Genomic DNA, 22,863 nt, shown 5'->3' on the forward strand with positions numbered 1-22,863 from the left:
CTATTTTTACAGTTCTATGTTTTTCTGTGAAAGATCCTTTTATGACCGACTTGAAAATGGACACCTTTTTCTTTGTGTGGCACTTACACAAAACTCTGTAAAAATATTTTTGAGGACAGCACACTTTTTGTGAAGTTGTTGAATAGGAAAATATGCCCATATTACTCATTGATAGACATAAGGCTTCTGTGTAATTACTTACGTGTTGTGTTGTGAAAAATGTTTCATTTGTGCAAGACTTCCTATATTTCATGAATGCTTTTATACTATTATGTGAATGTGCTTTTCTTAAATATGTGCAATTATTTCATTTTGTTCATGAATTCATTATGTTACGGGAAGAGGTCCCAAGAAGCAGTGACACTCAGTCTGCTTTACAATGTGTTTGTCTCTTTCAGAGAATTTAATATCTAGAGCAAACTATAGAAGAGTTACTTGAGTGCACCTACTTATGGGAGGTTTCTAATTCAGTAATGGGTAGCAAAGTGGATCTAGGAGTCTGGAACACTCATTCTAATTAATTTTTGATCAGTAAAAAGTTTTGACATTCTGAAACATAATTGTCTTATCGACATTAATGCCACTAGGGTTTGTATCTATCGGGCACAGGTTCATGAAGGAGCATGTTAAGAACACCTTGCTTGAAATGATGGAACGTCACTGAAAAAAACGGGAAAAAGGAAAAAAAGAGCAAATCAGGATGCCGTGTCAGAATTTTCTTCTAATTCTCCCCAAATATGTATCTGCTCTGCTAAAGCACTCTGTAACTATTGACCTAGAATATTCTTTGGATGTGACTCCTTTCAAAGTCAAGAAGAAAACAATTGCTGATATAGTATTTCCAGAAATCTTTTAATGACATCGTGAAATTCTTGTGTCGCTGTGAGATGTGGATCATAAACTGAAATGTATAATGCTGTACTGTTCTGGATTAGGTGATCTGAGGAAGTTCACTGATAATTGCAATAACTGAACATATTTATCAGCATAAAGTGTCAGTGTCAAGTTGCTTCTAGACTTTTTATTGAAATATATACGTATACAGTGCAATATTTTGGCTCTCAGGTTCAATTCTCCCTCTCCGTGGGGTGCAGATGGGACTGAATACAGCGAGTGGTCAGATGGTCCCGACAGGTATGCTTCCGAGAGAGACACTTACGCTCCTCGAGGCCCCCCTGGACGTGGAGGTGGGTGGGCACCTGATGCCACCCAACCCCATGGACGTGCAGGTGGGTGGGCACCGGATGCCCCACACCCCGCTGGACGTGCGAGCGGGTGGGCTCCTGACACTCCCCAACCCCCAGGACGTGCAGGGGGTTGGGCATCTGAGGTCCCTGCCATTGACCACCTGGAGCCGGCCACAGTCGTCGACTACGGCCACCGTCCTGCGACCGGGCCCCCAAGCAAAGGTAAGAGATGTCTTATGAATATCTAATCGGTGACAGAAAGTACTTCATAGATTGTTCTTGTCTTGTGGATGACCACTACTGATAGAAATTATGAAAACTTGAGCGATCACCATGTAAAGAAGTAACAATTGTTAAAACTATAGGAACTTAGCACTATCGATATATTTGAGGGAATTTTTGGAATGTTGCCAGAGAGACAGAAAAAGACTGTATACGCTGTTAAACGTGATGATTTCATCTCATGAAGTGCAGAATAGTGGCTGTACTTGTATGCATGTATGTGCATGCACATTTTCATTTACAGTATTTGCTTGAAAATGACAAATGATCAAAATTGCACTTACAACAAACAATTTTGACAGCCATGTGTTCTATCTATTGTGTTTAACAATTACAATCTCAGTATGTAGTATCCAAGACACAAAAGGGAAAGGCAAGGGGCAGAAGGAATATGACCAGTATGTATTCATTTAATGTGGAGTTGAGAGCTAAAGGAGGAGTAGGGCTGCTTATCTACAAGAAATACAAAGATCTTGTTACATCTTGGATTGTCGGGTGTTCTGCCGGATATCAGCATCGTACTTGCAAGTACGACGCTGATATCTGGCAGAACACCCGACAATGCGAGATGTCATTAGATCGCCGGGAAAGCCTGAAGAATTACGTAAAGATCTTGTTGTCTGAATTAATGGTTTACTAAAACTGAAACTGGCTCACCACAAGTTGAACATAATCTCCCTGTACAGCCTAGAGGGTTGTAAATCTAGAACAGAGAGAGAAACTTTCTGTGGGCAGTTACAAGAAGTTTTAAGCCTGATATCTTCAAATGAATTGTGAGATAATGATCATGTAATTCTCTAGCAGTGAACTGAGAATAAATAATACATCCTGTGACTACACAGTAGTATAAATACACTTTTCAGAACACAAGACACCATAAATATACAGTAGATTACGTTGTTACAAACAAGACAGTCAGTGCTAGATGTTAGAACTACAAACTCTGCTAACATAGGAAGTGATAACAGCCTACTCATGGCAAAAAACAGACTGCATGTAGGAAGGAACAAGATTGCTAAAGAACAAATCTTTAAAGAAGAAAAATTTAATATAGCCACTGTATAATTAATCTACAAAAATTGTATATCAGAAACAATTAGTAGAGAAATAAAAGAGAAACCCATTAGTGCAGAGGTTAACGGAGATCAGGATTGGAAGAAAGTCAAAGTAATGAAGCAGCAGCTCAAGAAACATTAGATATATGATTCACAAAGCAAGAGAGGGAAACATTTTGGTTCTGTGAAGAGGGAAAAAAACTGAAATATAAAGCACTAAAAAGACAAGATTCCTATGAAGATTACAGGAGAACTCGTAATGAGACAAAATCGCAATTGAATAGTCGTAAACAGGAAAACTGGGAAATCCTTTCTAGTAATTTAGATTATAACTTTCACTGGCTGCAGAAACAAGTTCGGAGAATTTTACAACATTACAGGAAATAATTAAGTGAAATTTTGAAAATGAATGACACAAATGAGGGACCATGGGTTAACAGAGTTGTATAAAGGTAAAAAATTACCAGAAAACGGAGAGAGATCAGTATACAAGTAAACGATGATGTTACTGTCTTGCATGCAGAGGTAGAAGCAGCTCTTAAGTCTGTTAAAAGATAGGGAATCTTCAGGGGAAGATATGTTCCAATGAATTACTGAAATATGGAGCATCTCTCTTAACTGAACAAACCGCCAAATTAGTTACAATATCTGGTAATAAAATTCCAAATGAATCTAGAAGTAGTTCTACAATTCTCATATACAAATAAGAGGTATAAATCTACTGAGTTCAGTCCTTAAACCCATTCTTAGACAGATTGTAAAGTGGTCCACTGAATACAACAAAGCAGCTTATCAAAGTTTGATTGGTTTACAGAAGGCTTTTGATAAGATTCAATTAACAGATGTAGTGAACCTACTCTATAATTGGGGGTTTCCTTCCAGCATAATAAAAACAATTGAAGGCATTTATTCCAACAACTACACCCAGGTGAAAACTGGTTCCAGGTTAAATAGCTGCATAGAAGTTAATAATGGCATTAGACAAGCTGGCTCTTTGAGCCCACTACTCTTTAATATAGTCACGGACAAGTTGATAAAGAAGGTATTGGCTGGTGATAGCTATAGAATGGGGGACAAAGACCATTTGCTATGCCAATGATGCAGTTGTCGTAGCAGACAGTGAAAAAAACCTGCAAGAACTCTTACTTACATGTAACATGACAGCCAAAAACCCAAATGTAGTCATATCCACTCGACAAATCAAATCTATGACCCCATCTGTGGAACCAATTAGATGCTTACTGGAAGCGGATGGAAAAATTATTTAATGGGTAATGATATTTAAATATCTTGGCATTGAACCATCCAGCAGTGGACATATCAAAAAGGAAGTTAGAGAACAAGTACCAAAAACAAATGAAGTGTGGGGAGGGGAGGAGGGGGGGAGTGTTTAAGTGAAATATTTCAAAAAACAACAAATAATTGATATTACAACGTGAATTTTTCATTGTTTGAATATACTATTTGGAAAAACAAACATATAGGAAAAGATGCAAAGGCAACAATATACAAAACAGTAATGACACCAGTTATAACATACAAAGCTGAGATAAGACCTGAAAGATCAAAAACTTTTGGAAACCATGGAAATGAAAATTTCACAGAGGATTACCGGCAACACACACACACACACACACACGCACGCACAGAGAGAGAGAGAGCGTGCGTGCGTTAGAAAAAGGCTGTAAAGTGGACTCCATTAATGAATGGTTAGGTTAGTGAAAGCAGGAATGGAAGGAACACACAGACAGGATGAAAGAAAGATTGCGAAAATTGTAAGAAATAAATCACCAGCTGGTAAAATAAATGTTTGCCATCCAAAGAAAGGATGGATTGGCAACCTCAGTGTAGACTGAGGAGTGCAGAAGGAAACGGTCTTCAGCCTAGGAAGGTAGGAAGAGGAAGAAGAAGAATAATTACACAAAGGTCATGATCCTTTCCATTGTTAAATTGCCAAATATTTTCTAATGTTTTGAAAAAGGCTTGCTTGAATTTGGGTAAGGAACAGGAAAACTTAAGGCAGTAGCATTGAATAATGATTTTATGGAGAAGAACTGAGATGAAGTAGAAAATGTGCAACTTTCTTTATTGTAGAAAAGGTTTATGATAGACTAGATTGGTACACTGTACCTAAAGGAAAAACAGAGAAGAGAATTCCAGAGGGATAGAGAACCATTTCATCTTTATGTATGTGCAGAGGGCCTATGGTACGGTACCACAAAACGATAGGGGTGTGTCAACTGTTTACATATAAACAGTTAAACAGTTCTACACAGTCTGTGAGAGTGCAGTCAAAGTAGGAAATTTAGCGTCACCAGTGTATCCCCTTGCAAAAGGGCTATGCGAATGTTGTGTTATAGCACTGACGCTATTTAAAATCTATGTGGTGGAAGTACTTAAAGCCTGGAAGAGCAAATGTGGAGGAATGGGAGTCCCTGTGCTTGATGAAATGTTGTGCACACTTCTCTTCGCTGGTGCCGAGCTCACTGTAGCAGGTGATTGGGATGATACTGAGTACGTGCTTCGTTAAAAGACAAGTATGAAAGATGGGAACCTCACATTTAGCTTGATAGGAACCGAATCTCTGAAGTTTAATTTTTTCATCAGGTGAGAACCAACAGCTGTTAAGCCCTATAGACAATGCATTTTTAACCATCAGCTGTTACATTTAACCTATATATTATCTACCCCTTCGATCATAAAATACAATATATACAAAAATGACATAACTCAACTGAAAGATGGGTCTAAAATTATGTATGTACACTTACAAGGTAAAACAGATCAGTTAAAAACATATTCCATTTTCGTTTTAAGTTGATACATCTAGGTTGTCACGATGAAGCCAACTAGACTAGCATAACCTGTACATGAAATACTAACAAATGCATTTCATAATGCTTCAAGTCAAATAGACAATGTACCTTTGGAGAATGAAATGAACATAACACACACAAAGTTCCACATTTGCAAAGTAACATCAAAGATAGTACACTTGTAATACACAACCAATGTAACAAATAACTTTCACATAATTAGGAAAGCAAAGGCCAGAATATCTTAACCAAACATCTGTGGTAGACTAAAAACATGGAGAATAGTGACAGTGAGAGTTATAATGTACGCAATGACAAAATAAAATTGAATTCCACATAACAGTGGAACCAAATGGTTAAAAATAACAAACACATAAACCATATTTGTGGTGCAACAATACTTACGTAATGGAAACAATAGTCCCATAATTGAAGTGAGAGGATCATATGTCAGGTACATATGACTGCAACCTTCATGCCATGATATGTAAGTGGATGCTGTAAGAGCAGCAGTGGTAGATCATACAGCTACCACAGGACAGACGAAACGGCTTGTGAGCCCGGATGTTTCAACACGAACTGTTGCGAAACCGTTATTAGCAGTGGGACTACAGGCACACAAACCTCTAGCCTGTCTTTATCTCACACCACCGCACAGACGTGCTTGGCTCAACTGGTGCCATCAGAGGATCACTTTGGAAGGTGGGATAGTGGTCTTCAGCAATGAAAGCAGATTCTGCCTGCTCGCAAGTGATGGTCATTTGTGCATACTGCATAGACCTGGTGAGCTCTTGTCTCGTAGAGCGCATATGTCGCTCACACTGTCCCCACTCTGGGCCTTACGTCTGAGGTGCAATAAGGTATAACTCTCGTTCACCTTTGATGTCTCTGGAGGGATGCTAAGTGGCACTCAGTACATGCTGAATGTTGTTAGACCCATTCTTGTGCTGTTCTTGCAGCAGGAAGATGATGTGTTGTTCCAACAGGATAAAACACACACACACACACACACACACACACACACACACACACACACACACACACACTCACTCTCTCTCTCTCGCTCTCTCTCTCTCTCTCTCTCTCTCTCTCTCTCTCTCTCGCTCTCTCTGCTCATGAAACTTGGTGTTATCTGCAAGACATCAAGCAATTTCCCTGGCCACCATGATCCTCAGACCTGTCTCCAATGGGCATGTGTAAGTTATGATTGGACGAGAATTGACTCGTGCTGCTTCACAACCAACAGCTCTTTCAGAACTATGTGAACAGGTTGAGAAGGCATGGCAAAACGTATCCCACAACAGTATTCTCCATCTGTACAATCTAGTGTTTGCCAGAGTCTGTGCCTGCATTCCTGCCTGTGGAGACATACTAATATGGGTGTTTCAGTGTGGGGTCGATACTTGATATCTCAGAACTGCTTGTGCTGTTGATCTGTATATGTAATCATTTCATGCACTCCAGATGCACTGTTGCAGCAATAAATATTGAGTGAATTGGAAATCTCGAAAAGGGTGTATTAATTTTTTTTCCAACAGTGTATTAAGAGATTGGCCTTATGTTTCATTAGTGTATAAACATGATGACCACAACACACAAAAATGGGTTATATGTAACATTCAAAATATATATTAGGGCCATGTATAGAGGACAGCATCCTGTAAACTTAAAAAATAGTGAGCATTCTAAACCCAGCACTAAACTACCCTAAAGATGAGAAAGGCATATAATAATGAAATACATGGATTAATGTCTTGTTGATTACTGTAATTATAAGAGGACCAGAATACTCAGACATAAATATGAACAAACACAGACATTCTTTAACCGTGTAAAATCCCAGGTGTGAAACGAAATTAAGAAATAATCAACTTCAAATTGTTAAAACAATACAGCTAATAGGAAAGTTGTTCTCTCATAACCAGTAATTGAGAGAGAAGTTGTAGAAACCAACAAGTCTGTAACCTGTACTGGATCCATAACAAAAATAAAAGTGGTAAGAGACCATTTCCTTGTCTGATCTCTGTATGTATCTTGAATGGTTCGGAGATTTCTCATGTACATTTTATTTTGTATGTGGTGTCTGTGTGTGTGTCTGTTTTATCAATGCCCAAATTTTTCTGCCTCTTCGATTTTCTTCTATTGTGTCAAAGAGTGTGTGCCTGTCTATTGATGCAACTACAGTGTTGTTCATCTGTCTGGTCTTCAGGAGTACTCGCAGGTTATCTCTGTAATTATTACGGTGTTGCCCTTTTTGTGAAGTGGATGAATGAAGATGCATTTCCATTGCTGTGGAATTTTTTCTGTAATCCATATTTCTAAGAGAATTTTATTTGTGATTTTTTTCATCTTTGAGTTTCCAGATCGTGGCAATAATGCCATCTTCTACAGGGACTGTACTGTTGTTCTATAATCTTCTGTGCCTCTGTAAAAGATGATAACCATTTATATTTTCTCTGTAGAAATTTCTCATGTTATTTCTCTTTGAAAGTCTTCTTCGATTTCATTTAGTCTGCTTTTGTCATATGCCCTTCTAATATCTTGTGAGGATTGTTTCTGGACATGGGGGAAATTCTGCTATGTTTCTATTGTACTGTTACTGCTAAACTAATTCCATTTCTGGATTATTTGTTCAGTGTCCTGATCACTAGTTGCATTCCAAAATCTGTTTTTGTCTTTCCTGGGAGGTTGATTCCAATGCATTGCCTTCTGAATTGCCTTTATGAGGTGTATCCAATTTTCTGTGGTATTTTGATTAATTTCTTCAATAATTTTGTCTTTGCTTGCCTTCAAATATTCTGGCTGTTGTCTTTTAATTTTGTTCTGCATTATCTATCTGTTTTTTGGGATTGGCCTAATCCTTACTTGCAGCAAGTAATGATTGAACTCAAAGAATCCTTTGCTTGTTCTCACATTCAGAATTTCTCCTGTATTTTTGTTTGGTATTGTTATCTGATCTATTTGGAATTCTACTCGTATGTTTTTGGGCTTTTTCTCATGTTGTGAACTTTCGTCTCTGCTTTTGAAACTGTGTTGACATAATTTTTTAAGTTAAAATTTTGATGTTGATGTATGACATGTTCCCCTTTCTCGTTTGTGTGCTGCATATTGGGCTATAATTTGCTTGTATGTCTTCTCATTGCCTAGTTGTTCATTGAAGTCTTCTAATACAGTTTCAACATGTCTTCCTGGTATTTTGTTTGTTGTGTCTTCCATGTCTTCCCAAAAGTCTTAGACTTCTTGCAGTTTCCTTCTGGTGTGATTGTTTGTTGGTGCATATGCATTGATGGTTGTGTATCTTTTATTTCTTGATTTGAAGGTTATTTTGGAAATTATGTCTGATATTGGAAAGAAATGTAGGATGTTGCCTATGACTGATTAGTGTACGACAAAGCCCGTGCCAAACATTGTAGGTATTGTCTTTCTGACAGCAGGTTTTCCTTTTTCATTTCCTGTATTTTCTAAGTGTAAGTGTTGGCTCTTGTAATGTGAGGGTTTTGATGTGAAATTTTTTCTGTATGTCCATAAGCTGTTTAAGTTTGCCTAGTTTGACCACCATTTTGTGTTGAGTGTGCCAGTTTGTTGTTCGTGAAGAGGTTATAAGAAGCTCCAAATCTTCTCTCCTTTTCATCATATTTCTCATCCCCCAGAACCCAATGACCAGGAAAGCCCAGTTTATTTACTGGGGCCTGCAGTGTTATGTACCTTTCCTGTTGCTCCATCAAGATTTTGTTCAGGTTGACAGTGGTTGTGGTGATCTCTATTGGTGATCACAACTGTTAAAGAATTGATCGTTGAGGTCAACAAACATTTATAACAACTGCATCAGCTTAGTAAACAGATGCTGACCATTTGCAGCTTGATACCAGAATAGACACTAATAGGTTTAGGCCTGTGTTAATATTTGGACCACCCTGGGTATTTCATTTCACTAGTAGCAGCATCAAGGGATCACCAATTTAGTATTGGAGGGCAGCGTGGAGGGTAAAAATCGTAGGGGAAGACCAAGAGATGAATACACTAAGCAGATTCAGAAGGATGTAGGTTGCAGTAGGTACTGGGAGATGAAGAAGCTTGCACAGGATAGAGTAGCATGGAGAGCTGCATCAAACCAGTCTCAGGACTGAAGACCACAACAACAACAACACCTATGTTTGGGAAGCTTCCACCTATCCGCCACTTGGGGAGGTGCCTGATGGGGGATGTAACAATCATCCATTGGAATTACAGGTTTTTAATATTCGAGGATGAGTTTACCCTAAACCTTTTGAGGCATGCTTATGTTGTAGCATAGGTGGCTCTTGTAGCTATTTTAATGCTGTCTACAGGCTTAATAGACTGTAAGCGTCCTACATCAATTTGTTTGCCAGGACTTCATCTACATTACTGTGATATAATGTAAACTGTTGTTGTTTATACCCTTTGTGTGTGTGTGTGTGTGTGTGTGTGTGTGTGTGTGTGTGTGTGTGCGAGAGAGAGAGAGAACTTCATTAGTAGAAAATCGAAACCAAAGAAAGGCATTGATGTGCCTAGTAATGCTGTGGAATACATTTGTTTCTTAAATGATACCTGGCCAACAACTGCAGCTGTTTTATCATTGAACATAACAGTTAATGGTCAGACATATCAAAACTGATCATAAAGAGCATTAATCAGATTACATAATTACTTGTCATAGACCAGAAATAACTACAAAACTTGTCAGTGTGGAGATGTTAAACACATGTACTACATTAAGTGAGGCCAGTTGACTGAAAGCTGAGAGACATAATTAGGTGCTACTTCATAACAATAATAACGACAATGATGATGATAAAATAGTAATGGAGTTTGGTAAAGTACCTTGAAGCAGGTAGATAGCGATATTGGTGACACAATGTCAAAGAAATTAAATGGACATGAAAGTGGTAAGCAAGATAGTTGGTACTGCTTGTTTGAACAAATATCAAGCAGGAAACATGGAAACTGGATTTGAACGTAGTTGATAATGTAGTGTGAAACAGTATACTTCCACAACATAATTAGCGTGGTTTGAAACTAGAATGGTGGAAAGGGTCAATATGATTTCCTGCCCTACTTTATTCTTCAATTTCATACCTAGTTTTCTTTACTTCATCCATGAAGTCGTATGACTTCTGCAAATTTCTTCTCTTCTCTACAGTGATGTATTAGAATCTACAAAATATTTATTTTTTATGGTCATTTCATTAGACATACCTAGCAGAAGGAGTCAGTTTTACACCACTGTGATTTTTTCCTTGTTTATACATTTAAACACTCCAACAATGAGCCGGTAATAATCAGCAAATGTGCAGAGTTATTTCTCATTGTTTGTGCTCGTTGTTGTATCTTGGCACGTGCATGTTCCAGTCTGCTGAAGTTTACATCCTGCGATTCAGGGCAGGGCCATTCTTTGCCCATGAAAGACGTTTTTGAATGTCTTGTCAGTATGGACTTCATGAAAAAGAAATGTTGTGTCTCTTACAGAATTATGATGTTGAGTTGGAAATTGACTTCACTGATGCAGATAACAATTTTGTACCAGAGACAGCTGGAGATGAAGATGGTATGAATGAGAAAAGATTAGTGGAGCTGGTTTCAGATACTCATCTACACCAATTCTCACCTCATCCACCACAGCAGGCCCAGTTGAATGCCTCTGCAAATGAGTATAAATTTGCCAGTTTTTCACCTTCTGGAGGCAGGTTCACTAGTAATGTTTTAAAGGAGAGTAGATGACTCTGTGATCAGAGCTTTCTGTCTTATTTTTGACTAAGCAGTTCTATGTATCATGAAGCCCTCCCGGTTAGCCGACCAGTATAATGCACGGCGTTCCGGAGCGGGAAGGAGTGCCTGGTCCCTGACACGAATCCGCCCGGCGGACGTTTATCGAGGTCTGGTGAGGTGGCCAGTCTGTGGATGGTTTTTAGGTGGTTTTCCATCTGTCTCAGCGAATGCAGGCTGGTTCCCCTTATTCTGCCTCAGCTACACTATGTCGGCGAGTGCTGTGCAAACAAGTTCTCCAGTACGCGTACACCACCATTACTCTACCATGCAAACATAGGGGCTACACTCGTCTGGTGTGAGATGTTCCCTGGGGGGTCCACTGGTTGCTGAACCGCACAATAACCCTGGGTTCGGTATGGGGCGGCGGAGGGGTGAAGTGGACTGCAGCAGTCGTGGGGTTGTGGACCACTGCAGCTGCGGTGGGGATGGAGCCTCTCCGTCGTTTCTAGGTCCCCGGTTAACATACAACATGTCTCATGAAGAAATACACAGAGTCAAATGCTTGAAAATACTAAAAAACGACTATTGCACCATGTCACTTGAGGAACCAGAATGAGAATATGCTCATGTTGGTACAAAAGGTATATATTATGCCAAAGAACAGATTTCAAGAGCTTCGCAGTTTCTCCTTTTCGATGAAAAATCAATCAGAACTGAAAGCCTGCCAGCCAACAAATTTTCTCTCCTATCTGAAATGTGGGGGAAATTAAAGGAAAACTATTTGTTCTTGTTGTCCTGGAGAAAATATAACCATAGATCAGCAACTATTACCAAGCAAAACAAGACACAGGTTCATAAAATTCAGGCCCAGAAAACCCAAAAGATTCTTAAATTGTGGTTGCTAATGTAGCGACAAAGTATGTATGTTAAGGGGATTGTGGCATAATTGTGTAATATTTTGATGAAAATGAGCTAAGAACCATGTTATTATTATTATTATTATTATTATTATTATTTTGTGGAAATGTTTGCTTTATTTTAATGATTTAAAAACTGTATTTGTGCAAGTTCTGTATTATAATAGAGTCTAAATTGTTTTCATGTATGTTTTGTATGATTACATTGTCTAGATTGTTTTAAGACAAGTTTTATATTATTTTATTGTTGTCTAAACCATTAGCTTCATTATTTGGCAGTTGTTACTGGTGTTTGTATGAGCTTATGGTTACGGTAATATGAATAATTCAGAAAAGTTTAGAGAAATCATGACTGAAGAGGGAGAACTCTCAGATTCTACTTTTAGAGTATCATCCATCTAAAAGTGAGTCTAACAACAGTCCTGAGGAAGAAAATTACAGAGAGGAGGTAGAAGACATGAGACGAAACTAAAAACGAACTGAGGTGAAACGTACAGTGCCAGAAAAGATAAAACAGTTCCTGCTAAAATATTTTCTACTGTAGACTACAGTGTAATCCAAAAATAAATGAAGTCATTTTTGATTGTTTTTGGAAAAGGGTCTGTTTTAACAAATTGGAGCTGATGGATCTACTAGATGCGTTCACTACGTTTTAACCATAAAATCCAACTGACCTATGTCATATGTTCTTCACTTCCGATTTGTTTATTTGTGATTTGAATACATGTTTTATGTTTGTAAGCAGCGAGACTAAGTGTTTGGCTTGTTGTAAGTGCAGTGTTAGTGGCTAGCACACGTCAGCCTCTCGTGAATGGTACCAGTGTTACGTGAACTGCGCATGTGCTCAGAATATTGTTGAAGGTTGTTTTGTTCTTTGTTGGCTGCTGTGTTGTGCTATTTTGTAAATCCTTCCCGTGTGTAAAAAACAAATAAATAGTGAATATTGCTAACAACCATCGCTTGTCAAACTTAGAGATTGAAGAACTCTTGAACAGTGGTTCAGAACTAGACGATCTTTTGGACAACATCGGCGATTTTTCAGAAGACGATGATGACTCACGTGAGCTGGAGAGCGAAACCTGTGCTGCTGATAAAAAAGGTGGTAGTGAGTAAGAAGAAGCTAATGTACAAGTTTCTATTAGTCAGATTTGTCATTCAGTTCAACAGCATGCCCTTCATAATGCATGGTATCATTTTGATGCATTCCCTGAATTTCCTCTGTTTGAAGAAACGAGTGGAAGTCGTGTTCCTGTTGATACATTATCAACAGAACTAGACTGTTTGTTGCAATGTTTTGATCACAGCATGTTTCTAAAAGTGAAGTCAGAGACAAGTATGTATGCTACAGATACTATTTCTGAACTTCACCGTTAGAACAGAAGCAAACCAAAATCTTAATGGAAGAAATGGAGAGCAGTGAGGATGCATGAAGTGTATCAATTTGCAATCATTTTGCATATGTGTGTTGTAAAGAAACCTAGACTTAGGGATTATTGGTCTGAAGACCCTGTGCTTGCTTCATCATTTGCTTCCCACCTAATGGTAAAAGACAGATTTTTTGCCGTGTTCAGAATGCTGCATGTGAACAATAATGTGCTATGGATACCTCAGCAACAACCAGGCCATGACCCTCTGCATAAAATAAGACCTGTTTGGGGCTTTTTCACAGAATGATGCAGAAAAGTCTTTTATCCATCACGAAATCTGTCTCTGGATGAAGCAATATGCCATTTTTGAGGAAGAATTGGATTCCGTGTTTAAGACAAGCCAGAGAAATATGGAATAAAACTGTTTGTTGTAAATGATGCTCAAACAGGTTACATGTGCAATGCTGAAGTTTATACTGGAGGAAATGGAAATGTTAACAAATCTGTCAAATCCCTGCTGCTGAGGCTATGTTCCTCTTACTTGGGAAAAGGACATATGATATACATGGACAGATTTTATACAGGTCCTGCAGCCCTTGAAGAACTATGGGAAAGAAATACATTGGGAGTTGGAACTGTGATGAAGAACAGGATAGATTTGCCTAGAAACCAAAGAAAGAAGAAATGACATTTCGTCGCAAAGGACACCTTTTCTGCTTGAAATGAAAAGACAATGTGATGTGCACATGTTGTCAACACACCATAAGATGACTGCTTCGCATGTCATGGTGTAGAATCCAGGATTGGATATGTTGAGTTAGTAAAGCCAGATGTTGTGCTAGACTACAACTTGTCTAAAACAGGTGTTGACAGAGAAGACCAGCTGATGAGTTAACTATCCCTTACAGTGAAAGACTGTAAAATTGTGGAAAAAGGTTTTCTTCCATATTTCTGTGAGGGCAGTTGTGAATGCCAACATTATTCACAATATCAAAATATCAAAACAGTGTGCATTAGCTGATCTTATCTGTAAATTAGCAAAACAGTTGGTTTAAAAAGGAGGAGCCGAACTAAATAAAGACACACATTCCGCATCTGGAGTTGCAAGTGCAAACAGACTCATAGCACGTTATTTTCCTGAGAAACTGCCACCAATAGAAAAGAAAACAAACCCAGCTAGAAAATGTAAGATCTGTTGGGAACAAGGGAAAGCTGTAGGAAAGGTAGTGAGGAAAGAGACCAGATACTATTATAGGCCATGTGTTCCTGAGTGTTTTGAAAGGCTTCATACCAGAGGGAAGTTGTCTAATTTGTAAAAATGAGAAAAAAACCATTTTGCAACAAAATACTTTATTCATAAATGAAGCATTTAATATTTCCTGCTGACAAGTGATTTTAAATCAATAACCTACCATTCCCTACGACTTACGAAAATTTTGTCCACTTTGGGGAAAAATAAAAATGCTGAAAAACAGTATTTTTAGAATAGTATCTACAAATCCCTGTATAATTTTTTTGTGCTAAATGTATACATATTCATAAAGAGGAAGGATGGAAGGTAAGTGGATTAGTAAATTTATCAAAAAATTGTAAATTGTAGTAAATTTCCTCAGGATCCTGGTATTAACTGGATTGCAGACTCGATAGGCTCCAGTATGTTAACTCTGAAAATGGCTACCTATGTGGACTAATCAAATCAGACTGAATTTGAATAGAAGGTAAATGAGAGAGAAGACTTTGATAGTGATTTAAGAGGTCATCCTAAACCTTCCACTAAAGCTCCAAAAGATACAGTTAGTCATATTCATTCCCACATTAAAAGTTTTCCATATCATGTCAGATTATTTTCGTTCAGAAAAACCTAATAGACATTGCTTGAGTCCTGAATTGAACATCGGAGTTATGTACAATTTTTATATGAAAAAAGTTTTGAAGATGACATTAAAACAGTGCCATACGTTTTGTATAGAAAGCTTTTAAATATGACAAGAAGAGATACGTGCGCAACATGTGATGTTTACCATATGCGGATATCAGTTGTTGAAGGTAAAACAAAAAACAATTAGAGGTGCAACATGAATCATATTTAAGGAGAGCCAAACCTGCATGAAATTAGGTGAAACTGCATAAGGAATTGCCAAAATCCAATTCCAAAGATGTTTATGCTTTTACATTCGATTTGGAAAAAGCCTGGGCATTTTCAAAGTTAACATGTTCAGTAGCATATTATAAATGCAGTTTATATCGTCATTATCTTGGCTGTCTCGACCTCAGAACTGACTGTTCTTATGTACATACGGGAAAAAACTATAGCTTCAAGGGGATCACTAGATATTTCATCAGCGTAGTGAAACACACAAACGAAGTGGCTAGTACAGTAAAATACATAATAATGTACAGTGATGCCTGCGCTGGACTAAATAGGAATTTTAAAATGGCACTTTCCTGTTTGAAACTTGTGACAGATCTTGAACTTCAAGTGGATGTTGTTGACCATATTTTTATGGTAAGGAGGCACTTATAACTGCCAAACAATACTGATTTTTGGTGTGTGGAACTCCAAGCTAAAGAACTACCTACACACTGGCAGACTGGTATAAAATCATTACTCAATCACAAAGAAAAGAAGCCATTTACAGTAATACAGATTCAGTGAGAAGAATGTGTATCGACAACAGCTTTGGAGAAGGCAGGAGTGAACACCAAAACTAAATATTTAAAACATCCATTATCTCGGCTACAAACTTCAGTGGTTGCAGTATAGAAGATCTGAACCTACAAAGATATGTTACAAGACATCTTAGAATGTTGATATGGAGTTTTTCATCTTGGACATAAAAAAGGAAAGAAGGGGCATCCAGTTCAGTTCAGCCGTATAAAACAGGAACCATTATATGGTGAAATACGACCCGTCAGTAATTTGAAGGAAATGGACATGTTAGAGTTGTTACTACACGCCCCTCATGTTCACCATGTGTTTTTTCATCCTCTAAAACTTTTGAGGACAAAAATTATTGAGATGTATTTTTGTGTTAATTCAAACTGAAATTCATGTATTTTATATACAGTTATATTAATATACACATATTGTGCTCAGGTATTGTTAATTCAGAGTAAAATTAAAACACTTAATTTATGCTCCAGTATTAATACTGCCCCTTAGTAGACTCAACATCCCTATACGTACTTATATTAGGCTGTCCTGATGTTTCTTGTTCAGTTTCTCAAAATGAGCAAAATTGACTGACACCATCATGCCATAAATCCGTTCAGGTAATGCTTTCCCATATTTTGGAAAAGAGGACACGCGTGCAAAGAAGCGACCACTCAGAGGGTATATTGTTCTGTGTCTCAAGGAGCTGTTTCTAAAGCAAGAAAGAAACGCAGTGACAGACAGCTTTTTGAAACTTCCTGCCAGATTGAAACTGTGTGCCAGACCAACTTGGGACCTCTGTTGATGTGAGTACTGTGCATCATTGGGCGAGTATGTTTAAAGATGTCGAGGCGGGAACATCTGACCTGCTTGACAAACAAAGAGTTGGACGTCCTGTGACAGCATCCACCGAGTTTCACAAGCAATATGTTGACAGATTTATATAGAACGATCGTCGTATCACTCAGAGAGAAATTGTAAGCACAATCACCATTTCACAAGAATGGGTCACATTATTCCTTTACTTGGCCATCGGAAGATCTGTGCAGGATGGGTACCCTGGATGCTGATTCCTGAAATGAAAGTGCACAGACTTGAAATTTGCCAGGAACTCCTCTCGCTTTACGAGAATGCAGGTGACGCCTTTCTCCATTCAATTGTGGTAGGAAACAAAATGTGGGTACACCATTACAACCCGGAGATGAAACGTCAGTCTATGGAATATCAACACAAAGACTCGCCCAAAAAAAGAAATTCAGGACGCAGCCCTCAGCTGGAAAAATCATGGCCACAGTGTTGTGGGATGCAGATGGTGTTATCCATGTTGTGGAACAACTATAAATTCAGAGCGTTACATCACAACACTGCGAACTCTAAAACGACGGCTAACAAGGGTCTGAAAGGAAAAGGGAAATGTTTTCTTGCAGCATGACAATGCCAAAGCACACTTCATGTGCCACCACAGCAGAACTTCAGAGACTGAATCTCAACATCATACGGCATCCTCCATACAGTCCAGATTTAGCACTGTCTGACTTGCGTCTGTTCCTGATAATGAAAGGCGATCTGCAGGGACATCATCATGCTTCTGATGAAGATGTTGAGAGAAGAGTAAGACTATGGTTGCAGAAACAGTGTGTCGACTTCTTTCGTGGCAGCTTCAGAAAACTTGTTCATCATTGGCCGAAATAGTATCCAATTGGCTGGTGATTATGTGGAAAAGTGAATATTGGTAACTAAAGGTCACATTCTAAGGATTATTTCTGCATTTGATTTGTTAAAATATTCCCATCCAAACCCAATTAATGAAGGTGGAGGCATTACTTTTCATTCAACCGTCGTAATTATCTTGTTAAATAATTGTTTTTATAACTTGGAAAACCTTGTGAATTAACATACATTAATATTAAGTACTTTTTCTAGTCAAATATGAAAATGTACCCTTTCTGCTATTTTAGGAACGGCAGAAACTGCCATTCTAGTGGTAAGGGAAAGCATGAAAGAAAACAGAGAAACATTTGAAGGCAAAAAACATTTTTGAAAGTTCATATTGAATAATTGCACGTTTTCTATGAGACCTGCTGTTGTGTAATGTTTAGAATTGTGCAGTCTAGAGGCAATTCACACCTAGATGCAGAATCAAACCCACCAACCCTCGAGCATTCTAATGTGAAACTCTGCCCACTGCATTAACTAGGCAGCATAGCTTCTCAGTATTCAGTGAAGATACTTTGTACAAACTAAGATTACAGTATTGCCAAGTTTCCTTATTCTCTGTCTATTTTCAACTGAAAATATGCATGAGACAAAATTTTGTTACATACATTTTTGTGCTGTGAGTGTGCAAGGAATAACGCTGCACACAAAGTTAGATTCTCACTGTGTTTGTTCATTGTATACAAAATGCATCTGTGCACATGTAAGAAGAAATAGCTGATAGGCGTATCCCCCACTCTCTCATGTCTGGCAGTCCTTTTTCGAGGACTTCAGTATGCTGGTATGAAATTGATAAGAAGTCTGCCCAAAAACACAAAAGTGTGGAATATAAGACAGTATCTTTCCAAAGCAGTTCACAGATTATCTAGTGGAAAAGAAATTGTACATATCAAAGAGTAATATTAAGGCGGAGCTTTTTTCCTATCTGTAGATGCTGCGGGTACGAAGCCTACCCAGTTTTCTGAGCCGGTGCAGACATTTGACTACGGCCACGGCTCGAGAAGATCTGGCTCTGCTCCTACACCTGGTCCTGCTCCTGTCACTGCTGCTCCTCCAGGTGAGTGGATGATGAGGTTGGAGTCCATGTCTGGCACACAGTTTTGTAGTCACATGTAATCCACATAGTGTACACTTGGCTAAAGAGTTGGAAAGTAAGTGGGGGCAAGAATGCATTCTTACACAAATATAACCTTTGAGTTCAAATTTGGGTGTACTGTTGGTAATTTAAAGCTCGTAGTCAAAGTGTGGACATCAATCGTACTCTGTTGAAGAATGTACTTACAAAGTCGATGTACACGGGATGTATATCTCCTAGGACAATGAGGAAATCTGGGAAAAGTCTGGGAATTTCATCATCCAGGAGAAATCCAGGAAAACCCTAGGAATTTTTCAAAATTCTGGGCATTTTTATTGTTTTAGTTTTTTGCCTTGGATGAACTGATACTCTAACAAAGAAGTTTTTTAAGCCTGCTACTGCAGAATAATACTGCAGCAGTTAAACATAAATGAGATAATAACACCAAAATAAAACTTTAGTTGAAAAGAAAACACACTGCATACACAAGCATCTGCCGACAGCAAAATGTGTGAAAGGCTATGCAACACTTCATAACAACAAACTGCTTTGGTACATCTTTCTCGTGAGTCTTCTTTTGATGAGCATGATGTCACAACTGTTTACATTTGTAACAGGCCGCAGGAAAATATTGCAAATGGTGGTTTGAGAAGCATTAATTTCAAAGTAAATTTCTATTTATGCAAGATGAACTATGTTACGTGTGAGGATGTGTGATGAATTTCTTAAATTACAGAGCATCAGACTCTCATTCAAAACTTTAACACTGGGGGCCAACCACATAGAAAAATATCAGTCCCAAAAGATCAACCATTTATGCTACTATTTAAAATTTTACTTCCACATACGTGTTTGATATATCTTAAAGGGAACACAGACAAAAAAGATCAAGTTTCATGGTTAGTTTTTCGTGCATATTTTACTTCTTTCAAAGTTTACAAGTTATGCAATAACGGTTGCAAAAGGTATAATTATTAAAAGTGAGTGAAGTGAGTTGGAGCATTTTTGCATGTAACTGACTTTTCTATGGAGAAGTTGAAGTGCTTGATGGATTATGTTTTCAGCCAGGTAACCCATGAAATGTTCAGTGCACAGCTCAGCACTGTAAAGGGTTTGCTCTTGCTGATATCCACTCCAGTGACCATTTTCCATGTGTCCTTCGATTACAGCCACAACTACTATCTATGCGTCCAAGATGCTGGAAGTTTTCCCATGCCGATTTGACACTTTTCTCCTCTCTAGCAACATTTGATGACCATCGGTTTCAGCATCGACGATCAGGTCACTCATGTTATGGAAGTTATTCTTACAGCCGCAGAACATTCAATACTCCATACCTCCCCTTTGCCCCGGTGCCCTCATGTTCCTTGGTGGAACGAGGTACGCCGTGATGCAATATGTGAGTGGGAACATGCTCTTCAAGTTTCCCATCATCATCATTCTGTAATTGACCATCTAGTTGCTCTCTCCACTTATAACATGAACAACTTTCCCAGGAAACTCCAAACAGTAGCAATATTTTTTGATCTGGAGAGGGCATGCAATACCTGGTGGCAGACAGGCACCCTCTGCACGCTGTTGTCTTCAGGCTTTCAAGGTCAGCTACCCCTTTTCATCCATGAATTTATGACAGAGCACACATTTAAGGTGCAGGTGAACACTAAACGGGGTGCCACGGGGCTCCGTGCTAAGTGTTGTATTGTTTTCCATTGCCATAAATCCAGTTATGGATTGTCTCCTTCCTGATATCTCGGGCTCCCTCTTTGTCGACAATTTTGCGATCTACTACAACTCTAATGGACCAGCCTTCTTGAACAGTGTCTTCAAGGCAGCCTCGATCTACTCCATACCGGCTTCCGATTTTTTCCCGGTAAGACTGCCTGTGTAAATTTTTGTGGAATTTTATCCTCCTCCTCTACATCTAGGCCCTGATACCCTTCTGTTTGTTGATGTTGCAAATTTGTGGGTCTTACGTTTGACAGAAAACTGTGCTGGTCTTCCCACATTTCATATCTTTTGGCTTGCTGTCTGCGATCCCTCAACAGTGTCCATGGACTGACTGGTACCTCCTGGGGAGCAGACAGAGTGGTCCTCCTCCACCTATATCTTGCCTTAGTGCACTTGAAATTGGACTATGGAAGCATAGTTTACTCCTCTGCATAACCATCTATTGTTGGGCATTTAGACTCTGTCCACCACCGTGGATTTAGCGCCTGGAGCTTTCTACGCCAGCCCCTTGGAGGGCCTTCATTCTGAGACTGCTGAACCTCCACAGTCCAATCAGTGAGCCGTCCTCCTCAGTCGTTACGCTAGTCATCTGTCTTCCATGCGTGCTTACCTGACCCATGCCCTTTTTTTCGACACCTCGCTGGATTTAGGGTATGCAGGCCGCCCTTCCTCTCTACTACCAACAGGAGTCCACTTCAGTGAACTGCTTCCAATTTCCTTAAACTTTCTTGACAAATGGGGATATGGCGCCACCTTGGCTTCGCACCTGGACCTGCCTTCTCCGTGACCTTTGTCAACTTCCCAAGGATAGTGCCTCCCCTGTAGTTTATCATCGGGCATTTTCTGCTCTATGCGCGCAAATTAATTGAGGGTGCCACTTTTGTTTACAATTATGGCTCCAAGACCACCTTTGGTCTCGGGAGTGCCTATATTGTTGGTGACACCCCTTTTAAATTTCGGCTTCCCGACCAGTGTTTGGTTTTTTACTGCGAAGCTTTACGCTGTTCTCCAGGCTGTCCAATACATCCATTGCCATTAGCGGATACTGTATGTTATATGGTTGGATTCACTCAGCTCCCTTCTCAACCGCCAAGCTCTTTATCCCGTCCACCCTCTGTTCCACGTTATTCAGGACTGCCTCCACATGCTCGACATTCTGTGGCATTCTTCTGGATCCCAGGGCGTGTTGGTATCTGCGGAATCGAGGCAGCCGATATAGTGGCAAAGGCTGCTGTCTTGTCTTCCTTGGCCTGCTGTTCGCACAGTTTCCTTTGCCGATCTACAGAGTGTATTATTTTGTCATGTTGCTCTTTTTAATAAATTACAGGACATAAAACCTCTTCCCTGTGCTTGGACCTGTTCCTCCCGGCCTCGTCAGGAGGAGGTAATTTTAACTAGACTCAGGATAGGGCACTGTCTTTTTAGCTGTCGACATCTTTGAAGTGGCGATCCTATCCCCCTTTGTCAGCACTACTCTCAATTGTGGACGGTGAGACGCTTTTTACTTCATTGCCCCTATTTTAATCTGCTATCCACCCATTTACAGCTGTCGCCTGATATATCTTCCCTTTTAGCGGATGATGCGTGCTCTGCCGACCGCGTCTTTGAGTTTATCAGTGTTAGTGAGATGACATCAGTCATTTGAATATCTTTTCAGGGAAAACAACCACTGTTCAATAGCATTTTTCTAAGATTTCCTTCATTCTTAGTTTCACTCCTTCTTGAGTTTCACTCCCGTTGCTGCCGACTTAAATTTTGGTTTTTTACCTTTCACCAAGCCACAGAATGAGCACTTATGACCATATCCGTTTTGCGTCCTAAAGCCATAATAATTTTTTTTTTTTTAATTAAGGAATCGTCAGTTCAGTAATGGAGGGAAGTATTGCGGGAGAGGGTGGAGTAAACATCGTAGAGGAAGACTGAGATTTGACTACAGTAAGCACGTTCAAGTGGATTTAAATTGGAATAGTTATGTAGAAATAAAGCCTGCACAAGATAGACTGCTGTGGCGAGCTGCATCAAACCAGTCCTCGGATTGAAGACCACAACAGCGTTGACATGCTGTTCTGTGAAAAGTATTATTGCTACTCACCATATAGAGGGGGCATTGAGTTGCAGACAAGCACAACAGGAAGATGGCTGTACGTCATGGGTTGTGGGACAGGAAGTGGGAGGGATAGTAGGGTAGGCATGGGGGAAGGTGTAGTGCTGCATGTGGGAGCATGCAGGTATGTGATGGGGACAGGGCAAGGGTGCTAGGTGCTGGGGTAGGGGGTAGGAGGAGGGAAGTAGAGGAGGGAAGAAAGACTAGTGGGTGTGTTGGTCAAACAGAAGGCCGTG

At 39.3% G+C, this 22,863-nt stretch overlaps 1 protein-coding gene across 13 annotated transcripts in view; it reads left to right on the forward strand.

Annotated features, from left to right (window-relative positions):
* LOC124551171 (YLP motif-containing protein 1-like) overlaps positions 1-22,863 on the forward strand; it is a 383,298-nt gene that overhangs the window by 166,299 nt on the left and 194,136 nt on the right. For all 13 annotated transcript variants that reach the window (XR_006967786.1, XR_006967785.1, XR_006967783.1 and 10 more), the window contains exons 12-13: positions 1,066-1,409; positions 18,652-18,777. Coding sequence is in view for 7 of the 13 variants with exons in the window: in XM_047126156.1 (XP_046982112.1) it covers positions 1,066-1,409; positions 18,652-18,777 (470 nt within the window). In the remaining 6 variants the exon portion in view is untranslated. The remainder of the gene's footprint in view (positions 1-1,065; positions 1,410-18,651; positions 18,778-22,863) is intronic.

The sequence above is a fragment of the Schistocerca americana genome, chromosome 9 (assembly GCF_021461395.2).
Source record: "Schistocerca americana isolate TAMUIC-IGC-003095 chromosome 9, iqSchAmer2.1, whole genome shotgun sequence".
In the NCBI taxonomy this organism is placed as follows: Eukaryota; Metazoa; Arthropoda; class Insecta; order Orthoptera; family Acrididae; genus Schistocerca; species Schistocerca americana.